We start from the raw sequence: 12,717 nt of genomic DNA on the forward strand, positions 1-12,717 counted from the left end.
ACAAGATGATATTAAGAGGATCAGTGGGGGGCAGCATAACAGAGGGACAGTTGCAGTACAATAAAGTAACATAATTTCCTTATGAGTAGAGATTTCCTCTAACATAAACAAAATGATGTGTAGCTGTGGTTCATGGAAGTATCCCATATAGTCCCTAAAATATTGGCTGCATGCTACTGCATAATTTATACCACACAGTGACATGCAGCCAATACCCCAGATGGGGAATGTGTATGTTAATGTGTATATTTTCAACTGGGAAATTCCATGTAATGCAGTAACTTGCCAGATGTCAATTTATCAATGTTTTATTGTATAAACATTTACTCATGTATGAATATCTATTATAGTAATGTACATTATTACTATACATATTAATGACTCTGCTTCTCAACAGCCACCCGAACTGGAAGGTGATGAAGATGATGATGAAGATGAAGATGATGACTATGATGATAACCTCAGCTGCTCAGAGAAGAAAAAACTATTGGCTGAGGCCGATGATGTCATCAAAATTCGAATTGAAAACATGTAAGAATCCTGATGATACTAGTAGACTTTTGCAGTGTGTGAAATTTGAAACAGAAATCCAGATAGATATGGGCCATATATCTCAGAACAGATTTTATTATTGTCTGTAGCACAATAACAAAATATTTTGAAATTTTTTCTTGGGAAAAGTGATCTTAAAATACTCAATAGTTATTAAAGAAGGTGAACATCACTGAAGCCTATCTACATGGTATTTTACCATCATGTCCATTAGGTTATACTCAAGATTTGCATGCACACACAGACACACACACACATACACAATATACAAAGGGGGGAATAAGGAAGACCCAACAAATTATAGACTGGTGTCCCTAACGAGTACAATAGTTAAAATTTGTGAATCATCAATAATAGATGGAAAAATATCTGGAGGAGAATAATATACTGAACCCAAGGCAATTTGGAGTCAGACAGGGAAGATCATGTACCACTAATTTGATCTGTTTCTATTCAAGATTGATAGATTTATTGCAAGAAAGGGATGGCTGGGCAGACTGTGCCTTCCGGGACTTACAAAAAGCATTTGATAAGGTGCCATACAGAAAATTGCTAAATAAACTGAAAACAATAGGAGGCACACATGGAAAACTATTGAATAGGACAGAGGATTTCCTACATAGAAAAAAATTGAGAGTAGTGCTCAGGGACAAATATTAAAAATGGGAGGAAATGAGTAGTGGCATCCCACAGGGGTCAGTGCTAGCTCTAGATAATGTTTGCTATATATGTAAATGACATGGATGAAAGTATTGAATGTTACATGAACTTCTTTGTGGATGACAAAGTTATTAAAGAAAATAAGTTCCGAAAAAGACTGTGAGTCGTTACAGAGTGACTTGAACAAAGTCTCAGAATGGAGCAAGAAATGGGAAGTAGAATTCAACATCAAGAAATGCATTATAATTGAATTGAATTTGGGGAAAGTAAGAATAGAATATTAGGACAATATAAAATTGATGAGAAAGAAGTAAAGAATGTGAATTCTGAAAAGGACCTAGGAGTAATCATCACCAAAGACATGTTTACAGATAAACATATAAGTAAAATAGTCAGAGAAACATACAATTTGTTGAGATCAATAAAGGTGGGTTTTCAATACCTGAATAAGGAAATTATAAAAAAAAAATATTACTAACACTGATAAGGCCAAAACTGGAAAATACAGTGATGATATGGTCACCCAGTACAAAAAAGAATACAAGAAAATTAGAAAGAATACAAAGAGCAACAACAAAGATGGTCCCAACACTTTCAAATTTAACATAGGAACAAAGATTGGCTGAACTGGAATTGCCAACCCTGGAATAAAGAAGAGAACAAGGGGGCCTACTAGCCATCTACAGGATTATGAAAGGCAAGGAACTCCTTGATAGAGAGGACTTATTAAAAATGGGACAGAGGAAAAACAAGAGGAAAAGCAAAGAAACTCACAAAGGACAGCTACAGAAGAGACCTGAAAAAGAACAGTTTCCCACACAGAGTGATATATATCTAGAACAAACTGGACAAAAAAAATAGTGTGTGCAAACATCATACAAGAATTTAAGAACAAACTTGATCTTGTGAGGTACAAAAACAGGTCACCATGAGCATAGCTCCCTTCCCTTGAAATACAACTAGGTAAATACACACACACATACACTATATATGTAAATGACATGGACGAAGATGTAAAATGTTAATGAACTTCTTTGCAGACAACACATAACAACTGAAGAAAGTATAGAAAAAGATTGTGAATCACTACAGAGAGACCTGGACAAGGTCTGGAATTGGAGTCAAAAGTGGGAAGTGAACTTTAACATTAAGAAATGTAGTATAATGGAATTTGAAAAAAAAAAGTAAAAAAAGAATTTCAGAACAATATGAAATTGGTGTAAAGGAAGTAAAGAAACTTGGTTCTGAAAAGGACCTAGGAGTAATTATCACCAAAGACATGTCCCCAGCAAGCATATAAACAAAATAGTCTGAGAAACATACAATTTACTAAGATCAATAAAGGTGGCTTTTAACCCCTTCCATACGGTGACGCCTATGTAGGCATCATGAGGAGCAAGTGGGTATGCGAGGCTGCCATATCGGCGTCTTGATTATATTTATTGTAGTTGTACCTGCGTGACCCCCATACTCTGTAAACTGGCTTCATATTTTCTATGGTTATCAAAATTCACGGGTGAAAGAGAGAACGATCGATACAGTGGTGACTTTATTTTTCATAATGCGAGTATTATGACGCAACATCGTATGTCTGGCAGCTAATGCTGCTCGCGAGATTTTGGCCCAGAGTGAAGTGGTTAATTACTTGGATGAGGTAATGGTAAAAAAAATATTAGTTACACTGATAAGACCAAGATTGGAGTATCCTGTGACACTTTAGACACCCAGTATTAAAAAGATTATAAGGAAAATAGAAAGCATCCAGAGAGCAACGAAAAAGATGGCACCAACATTTTCAAAATTGACATACGAGCAAAGATTGTCTAAACTGGAATTACCAACCCTGAACCTGATATGAACAAAATGGAGTATAAGACACCAATTGGGAAGAGTGACCACATACTAGAGATTGAATTAAAAGAACAAAACAATGTGAGAAGGAATGAAAAACAAAGAGAAGGAAGGTTAATGTACAACAAAACGGATTTTGTCAAACTTAGAAAAAATTTCCTAAACACAAACTGGGATAAATTTTCCAAAGAGGAAGCAAAGATGGAAACCAAATGGAACATATTTAAAGAAAAGTACAAGGAAGGAATTGATAAATATGTACCAAAGAAGAAACAAAAAGATATTTATATAAAATGTTGTTATAACAAAAGATGCAGTGAGGCTAAAGACAGAGGAGACAAAGCCTGGAAAAGATGGGAAAAAAAAAAAAAATGGCAACACATATATAAAACTTAGGAATGAATATGTGAATATATGCAGGAAAGAAAAAAGAAACTATGAAAAAGATATTATAGACAAATGTAAGGCTCAACCTAAACTCTTTTACAGATATGTAAATGATCAATTAAAAGACAAACGCGACATTGTAAAACTGCATGAAGGAGATTTAGAATATATAGATGACATAGAAATGGCTGAAGTTATGATCATACATTTCAGGACTGTTTTAACAATTGAGATCTCACAAATTTGGGAAGATGGATGAAAAAGATCCCCTAAAATGAAAGAAATAAAGGTAACACAGAATGAAATAAGAAACCAAATAAAAAACCTTGATGTCAGGAAATCACATGGACCAGATGGAATTGCAACTTGGATACTGAAAGAGTGTATAGATGAACTAACGGACAAATTATATAAGATAATAGACTTCTCACTCAAAGAAGGAAAGGTACCGCAAGATTGGAAAGATGCCAACATTGTACCAATATTAGGAGGAAACAAAGAAGATCCTACAAACTTCAGACTGGTATCCCTTACAAGCACAGTAGCAAAATTATGCAAAAAAGTTATCAGGAGCAAATGGATCAAACACTTGGAAGAGAATAAAATATTAAATCCTAAACAATTTGGCTTTAGAAGTGGAAGGTCATGTACCACAAACTTAATATGTTTTTACTCAAGATTAAAAGAGATAATACAAGAAAGAGATGGATGGGCAGATTGCACCTTCTTAGACCTGCAGAAGGCTTTTGACAAAGTACCACATAAAAAGCTAATAAGAAAAATTGAAATAGGAGAATACAAGGTAAGTTACTGGAATGGATGAAAGTGGGAGAAAAATGAGAGCGATACTTAAGAGCCAAAAACTCAAAATGGGAAGATATGATGACGTCTTTGCTGATGATGCCAAATTACTCAAGAGAGTAAGCACAGTAGAAGACTGCAGATTGCTACAAGAAGACCTAGACAAAATATGGGAATGGAGTCAGAGGTGTGAGGTAAACCTTAACATTAAGAAATGTAGTATAACGGAATTTGGAAAAAGCAAAAATAGAATATTGGGTCTATAAAATGGGTACCAAGGAAGTCAAAAGAGTCAATTCAGAAAGGGACCTGGAAGTAATTATCTCAAGTGACTTGACACCTGATAAACATGTCAATAAACTAGTTAGAGACTTTTAACTTATTAAGATCAATGAAAGTGGCCTTCGACTACAGGGTTGAAGAAATGGTAAAGAAAATAGTGGGTGCACTGTTAAAACCTAATTTGGAGTATGCTGAGACACTATGGGCACCTAGTAAGAAAAAAAAAAAAAATTAGAAAGAATTCAAAGAGTAGTGACAAAAATGGCACCTACACTTTCAAATTTGACATATGAATGAAGATTGGATAAATTACATATATCAGCACTGGAACAGAGAAGAGAAAGAGGTGATTTGTTGGACCATTTACAGAATTATGCAAGGGATGGAAGTTCTTGATAGAGATGACTTATTAAAATTGGGCAGAAGAGAAGAGGACATGAGAAGAAGCTAAAGAAGGACAGTTACAGAAGAGATTTGAAAAAGAATAGCTTCCCACACAGAGTGATTGATGTCTGGAACAAACTAAACAGAGAAACAGTGAGTGCCAAAACTATACAAGATTTTAAGAACAAACTGGATGTGGAGAGATATGAAAATAGTTCACTACAAGCATAGCTCTCATCCCATAAAATACAACTAGGTAAATACACACACATGACACCAGACAAACATATCAATGAAATAGTTGGAGAAATCTTCAACCAAAGTCAATGAAAATGGCATTTGACTATTTGGATGAGGAAATGATTAAAAAATATTAGTTACACTAACAAGACCAAAACTGGAGTATGCATCAACACTATGGACACCCAGTACTAAAAAGAATATAAAGAAATTAGAATACAAAGAGCAACGACAAAGTTGGCACCAACTCTTTCCAAATTAACATAGGAACAAAGATTGTCCAAATTGCAACTACCAACTCTGGAGCAAAGAAGAGAAAGAGGAGATCTACTGACTATAGAATCATGAAAGGAATGGAAATTCTAGATAGGAATGATTTACTAAAATGGGACAATGGAAAAACAAGAGGACACAAAAAGAAACTCAAAAAGGATAACTATAGAAGAGATCTGAAAAAAAAAAAGCTTCCCACACAGAGTAATGGATACCTGGAATAATTTAGATACAGATATGACCATTGAATACACAATGACTAGGTGGATAAAAGAAAATACCAGATTCAGAATCAATGAGGAACCACCGAGATTGGATTTAATATTTATGTCAGAACCTGAAATTGTGGACAGAATTGATTACAAAACTCCAATAGGAAAGAGTGACCATGTACTAATAGAATTCAAATGGACTCAAGAAGAAATAAGAAACAGAAAAGGAAGACTAATGTACAACAAAGCTAATTTTGAGAAACTCAAAAAATTCTTTTGTAATGCAAACTGGGAAATATTCCTTAATGAAGAAACAAGAGAAATGGAATACACTAAAAGAAATTTATAATGAGGGAGCGAACAAATATGTACCACAAAAGCAAGAAAGAGTACACATAAAAAGCTAGTACAACAAAAAATACAGTGAGGCTAAAGATAAGAGACAAAGCTTGGAAAAGATGGAAAAACAAAAAAACAGTAAATGGCAAACATACATCAAACTAAGAAATGGTTACGTAAAAATAGGCAGAGATGAAAAGAGAAACTATGAGACATAATAGAAAAATGCAAGGAACAACCTAAACTATTTTACAGGTATGTAAATGGTAAACTAAAAAATAAACAAGAAATGGAAAAGCTGTGCCAGGGAATTTATGAATATACAGAACTAGAAATGGCTAAAATTATGAGCAATCATTTCAAATCAGTATTCATAATTGGAAATCCACCTAACTGTGAGGAAATAGAGAGAGAGAAATCCCCCCAATGAAGAAAATAACTGTAACACAGAAGGAAATCAGAGACCAAATAAAAAAAAAACCTTGATGTCAGAAAATCACATAGTCCAGATGGAATGGCAAATTGGATACTGAAAGAATGCATAGATGAGTTGACAGACAAAATATACAAGATAATTGACTACTCACTCAAGGAAGGAAAGGTACCACAGGACTGGGAAAATACAAATATTGTACCAATATATAAAGGAGGGAATGAGGAAAATCCAACCAACTACAGACCAGTCTCCCTTACAAGCACAATACCAAAAATATATGAAAAAGTTCTCAAACGTAGATGGGCTAAACATCTGGAAGGAAAAAATATACTAAATCCAAAATCATTTGGATTTAGACAAGGAAGATCATGTACCACAAACTTGATTTGCTTTTACTCGGGACTAATAGAAATAATACAAGAAAGGGATGGATGGATGGACTATGCTTTTCTAGATCTACGAAAGGTATTTGATAAAGTACCACACAAAAAACTAATAAGAAAAATGGAATCAATAGGTGGCATTAAAGGAAAATTATAGATGCAGGTGTGGTGTGTTACATGAACTTCTTTGCAAATGACATAAAAATACTAAAAAAAGGAAGTACAGAGGAAGATTGTGAATCAGCACAGATAGACCTAGATAAAATCTGGAAATGGAGCCAAAAGTGGGAAGTGAACTTTAACATCAAGAAATGTAGTATAATGGAGTTTGGAAAAAATAAAAATAGAATATCGAGGAATTATAAAATTGGTGAAGAAGTCAAAAAAGTGAGATCAGAAAGGGACCTAGGAGTAATAATCAGCAAAGAAATGTTACCAGACAAACATATCGGTAAAATAGAGAAACCTTCAGCCCACTAAGGTCGATGAAAGTGGCATTTGACTATTTGGATGAGAAAATGGTCAAGAAAATATTATTTACACTGATAAGACCAAAATTGGAGTATGCTGCGACACTATGGACACCCAGTACTATAAAGAATATAAAGAAATTAGAAAGAATACAAAGAGTAAAAACAAAGATGGCACCAACACTCTTCAAATTGACATATGAACAAAGATTGTCCAAATTGGAACTACCAACTCTGGAACAAAGAGAAAGAGATCTTTTATTCATAGAATCATGAAAGGAATGGAAATCCTAGATAGAGATGATTTATCAAAGTGGGACAATAGAAAAACAAGAGGACATGAAAAGAAACTCAAAAAGGATAATTATAGAAGAGATCTGAAAAAGAGTAGTTTCCCACACAGAGTGGTGGATACCTGGAATAAATTAGATAAGGCAATAGTGTGTGCAAATACTATTCAAGAATTTAAGAACAAACTTGATGCTGAAAGATACAAAGACGGGTCACTACAAGCATAGCTCCCTTCCCGTGTGATATAACTAGGTAAATACACACACTTAAAATGCTTTTACTCAAGGCTAATAGAAATAATTGAAGAAAGGAACAGATGGGCAGATTGTGCCTTCTTAGATTTACAAAAGGCATTTGACAAAGTACCATACAAAAAGCTACTAAAAAAAATTTAAACAAATGGAATACAAGGAAAGTTATTGGAATGGAAGAAAGATTTCTTGAAGAGGAGAAAAATTAAGGTGGTACTACGAAACAAGAACTCAAACTGGGAAGAAATGATAAGTGGACTCCCACAAGGATCTGTATTGGCTCCAATAATGTTTGCCATATATATATAAATGAAGGCGTGGAATGTTATATGAACTTCTTTGCAGATGATGCAAAAAAAACTTGATGCTAAGATACAAAGACGGGCCACCACGAGCATAGCTCCCTTCCCATATAATACAACTAGGTAAATACTAAAGAGAGTAAGTACAGAGGAAGATTGCAAATCACTACAAGAAGACCTTGACAAAATCTGGAAATGGAGTCAGAAGTGTGAAGTGAATTTCAATATCAAGAAATGTAGTATAATAGAATTTGGAAAAACCAAAATAGAATATCGGGACAATGTAAAATTGGTACAAAGTTAAAAAACCAACTCAGAAAGGGACCTAGGAGTAACTATCACCAATGACATGGCACCAAACATATCAACAAATTAGTTGGAGAAACTTTCAATTTATTAAGATCAATGAAAGTGCCTTTTGACTACCAGGCCCATAAGTGTTTACATAAACCCACATCTCTCACCTTAATTTCATGTTCACCCACTTCAACCTTGAAGATACCTCTCCCAACTCCACCATGCACTTTCCTATCTTATTACCTACCAGCAAAGCTACTCCTTCCCTCCCTTGCTCCCTTATCACTCCTGACACTCCCCACCACACTCCCAAACTCAAAATTGCCCCTCCTTTTCATCTTAGATTCACTTAATGTTAACTCATCCATCTTCCTTCTAACAAGCATATTGCCTATCTCTTCCCTTTTGCTGTCATCTGTACCACAACCATGCACATTAAATGACCCAGAATGTGGGGTTCTGGTTGAAGCTCTCCCATACCCCCTTATGCTTTGACTTCTCATAGGATGAACATACATAGAGCAGGATCCCTAGTCCCATCACTCCATTCCACTTTGTCACCTTGTACAACTCACATGGGAATCAGTGGTAGATTTTTTTTCACCTACTTCAGGGGATACAAAGAAGTCATAGAAATGGTAAAAGGCTGTTTCAAGGGAACAGCATAAAGGAGGGACAATTGTAGTACAAAAGTAGCATCATTCCTCTATGAATAGAGATTTAACTCCAACATAGATAAATGATTTGTGATTCCAGTCTGTATGGGCAACTCAAAACAGTCCCTAAAGCATTGGCTGCATGCTGCCATGCAATCATTACTGCATAGAACATGCTGCCATGCAATCACTACTGCATTGAAATGTGCTGTTAGTTCTCCAGTATAGGAGAAACTAAAACCATACACAAATCTTGGATTGAGAATATGAGACATTATAAATTAGGTAAATACAATTAGGCAAGCATATACTGTATGTGCATACAAACACACAATTCAATGGTGCAGTGGTATCATTCTCAATTGCCAATGCAGCAGCCCAGGTTCAAGTCTCTCCCTAGGCTGAAAAAAGTTCAGCATTTCTGCACTACAAGCCAGCACTCCAACTTTCCAAGGAGTTTGGGTGTGTGTTTGAGGCCACAGCATTATCCATAGATTGGGCTATATATATGAGCTCTGAGCTCACATCTATAGGTAATAGTTGTCAACTGGATGACCAACATGATCCAAGACTGTGGTGAATCACACACACAGACAATGGGGCAACAGAAAAACAAGAGGACATGAAAATAAACTCAAAAAGGATAATCATAGAAGAGATCTGAAAAAAGAATAGCTTCCCACATAGAGTGGTGGAACCTGGAATAAATAAGATTAGGAAACAGTGTGTGCAAACACTATTCAAGATTTTAAGAAAAAACTTGATGCTGAAAGATACAAAGACAGACCAACACAAGCATAACTCCCTTCCCATATAATACAACTAGGTAAATACACATGGTGATATCATTACTGCAGTGGTATTATTAACATAGCTACATAGATTCATTACAAACCAGAATATGCAGTGATGGTGTGATCACCACACCTAAAGAAAGATACAAAAAAAAACAGAATAGAATGACGGCAGAATCAAGATGATCCCTAGTCTAAATGACAAAATGTATGAGGAAAGGTGGAAGCAACTAGGACTTCCTACATTAGAAGTGTGAAGAAAGGCAACATGATAATGATAGAACAGAGAAAACCATAGAAAAAATGCACAGAGAAGATTTGCTGGTATAGGAAGAAAGATCAACAACAGGTTATAGTTAAAAACTTGTTTGAAAGATGTCGGGAAGTACATTTTTCTATTTAAAAATATAGACTTATAGAACAAGTTGGATGGAAACATAATCCAAGCCAACACCATAGGTGAATTTAAGGCAAAGTTTAAAGTTTGCTGAGTGGAGGCAAGAAGACAGTACCCTTTGAGCATGGCTCCAATCCTGGACCAATGCTTGCTGGGTCCATCCTCCTACTCTCTAATCTATCATACCTAGCTTCAAATTCATTACAGTTGAAGTTTACTGGAAGAGGCCTTATGTGGCCTGTGACTCCAGTGTGAGGTAGGTAAATAGGTAAATTCAATGTGAGGTAGGTAAATTCACAGGTAAATACAACTAAGTGAATCCACACACAACATATGAGCAAAGATTGTCTAAACTGGAACTACCAACCCTGGAACAAAGAAGAGAAAGGAGGTGATCATTTGGCCATTTACAGAATCATGAAAGGCATGGAAGCCCTTGACAGAGAAGACTTATTAAAGTGAGATAGAGGAAAAACAAGGGGACATGAAAAGAAACTCAAAAAGGAGTTATAGTAGATCTGAGGGGAAAAAAAAAAAAAAAAAAAAATCCACACAGTGGTGGTGGACGTCTGCAACAAATTGGACTAAACAATAGTGTGTGCAACTACTGTACAAGAATTTAAGAACAAACTAGATATTGCGAGATACAAAGACGGGTCACCATGAGCATAGCTCCCCTTCCCATATAATACAGCTAGGTAAATACATGCACAGATGACACAAACTGTTAAAGAAAGTGAGTACTAAAACAGACCGTGAATCACTGCAGAGATCTGAACACAGTTTAGGAATGGAGTCAAAGTAGGGAAGTGGACTTCAACACTAAGAAATGTAGCATAATGGAATTTAGAGAAAAAAAGTGGAAGTGGACTTCAACACTAAGAAATGTAGCATAATGGAATTTGGGAAAAAAAAAAAAAAAAAAAAAAAGGATATCAGGACAATATAATATTGGTGCAAAGGATGTAAAGAAAGTGAAATCTAAAAAAGACCTGGGCTTAATCATCACAAAGGATATGTCCCCTGACAAACATATAAACAAAATTGGCAGCAAAACCTATAACTTGCTAAGATCAATAAAAGTAGCTTTTACTTACTTAGACAAAGAAATGGTAAAGAAAATACTAGTCACACTGATAAGGCCAAAATTGGAGTACACAGTGACATTATAGTCACCCAATACTGAAGAGAATAAAGGAAAATTGAGAGGATTCAGAGAGCAACTATGAAGATGACCCCAACACTATCAAAACTCTCATATAAAGACAGATTGTCAAAACTAGAATTACTGACTCTGGAACAAAGAAGAGAAAGAGGTGATTTGTTGACCATCTACACAATTAAGAAAGGTATAGAAGTCCTGGATAGAGAAGACACTAAATTGGGATAAGAGAAACAAAAGGGGACATGGAAGGAAGCTCAAAAAGGAGTTATAGAAGAGACCTGAAAAAGAAGAGCTTTCCCCACGGAATAGTGGATATATGGAACACACTTGACAAAACAATATTGTGTGCAAAAACAATACACAAATTTAAGGACAAATTAGACATGGCAAGATACAGAGATGGGACACCACAAGCATAGCTCCCCTTCCTGTAAAATACAACTAGGTAGGTAAATACACACACACATACTGGAACTACCAACCCTGGAACAAAGAAGAGAAAGAGGAGATCTATTAGCTATTTACAGCATCATGAAAGGTATGGAGTCCTTTGACAGAGAAGATTGATTAAAGTGGGATAAAAGAGAAACAGAGGACAAGAAAAGAAACTAAAAAAGGATAGTTATAAAAGAGATCTGAAAAAAATAGTTTCCCACACACAGTGTTTCTGGAACAAATTGGACAAAACAATATTATGTGTAAAAACCATACAAGAATTTAAGAACAAACTAGATGCTGAGAGATACAAAGATGGGTCACTACAAGCATAGCTCCCTTCCCGTATAATACAACTAGGTAAATAGGTAAAAGCACAAACTATAGACTGGTCTCCCTTACAAGTGCAATAGCTAAAATCTGTGAAAAAGTTATCAAAAGCAGATGGACTAAACATCTGGAAGATAACAATATACTAAATCAAAAACATTTCAGTTTTAGACAGGGAAGTTCATGTGCCACTAACTTGTTTTTATTCAAGGTTAATAGATATAATGCTAGCAAGGGACGGATGGGCAGACTGTGCTTTTCTGGACTTACAAAAGGCATGATACAGTACCACACAAAAAACTATTAAGAAAACAAACTTGAAACAACAGGGGCTGTACACTAGGATGCCAATAAAAATAAAAAGTTGGAATTTTTTATCATACCTTATTGGGATTCTGCATTATACTGAGGAACTACCACATGCAAATTTTCAGCATGGTTGGGTGATATTTAGGGGTGACAGATGATGATTTTGTAATTCCACCTTCAGCTATGTAAGGGAAGTCATCTTTTCAAGTGCTTCATGGCA

At 35.3% G+C, this 12,717-nt stretch overlaps 2 protein-coding genes across 6 annotated transcripts in view; one reads left to right on the plus strand and one right to left on the minus strand.

The window, feature by feature from the left end:
- The window catches only part of LOC143039866 (uncharacterized), a 131,328-nt gene that overhangs the window by 75,960 nt on the left and 42,651 nt on the right, over positions 1–12,717 (plus strand). For all 4 annotated transcript variants that reach the window (XR_012967670.1, XM_076210135.1, XM_076210136.1 and 1 more), the window contains exon 7: positions 398–531. Coding sequence is in view for 3 of the 4 variants with exons in the window: in XM_076210135.1 (XP_076066250.1) it covers positions 398–531 (134 nt within the window). In the remaining variant the exon portion in view is untranslated. The remainder of the gene's footprint in view (positions 1–397; positions 532–12,717) is intronic.
- The window catches only part of LOC143039869 (uncharacterized), a 105,572-nt gene that overhangs the window by 37,223 nt on the left and 55,632 nt on the right, over positions 1–12,717 (minus strand). The window lies entirely within an intron of this gene.

Source organism: Oratosquilla oratoria, chromosome 27 (genome assembly GCF_046742065.1).
Source record: "Oratosquilla oratoria isolate Oo_2021 chromosome 27, ASM4674206v1, whole genome shotgun sequence".
NCBI classification, from domain to species: domain Eukaryota; kingdom Metazoa; phylum Arthropoda; class Malacostraca; order Stomatopoda; family Squillidae; genus Oratosquilla; species Oratosquilla oratoria.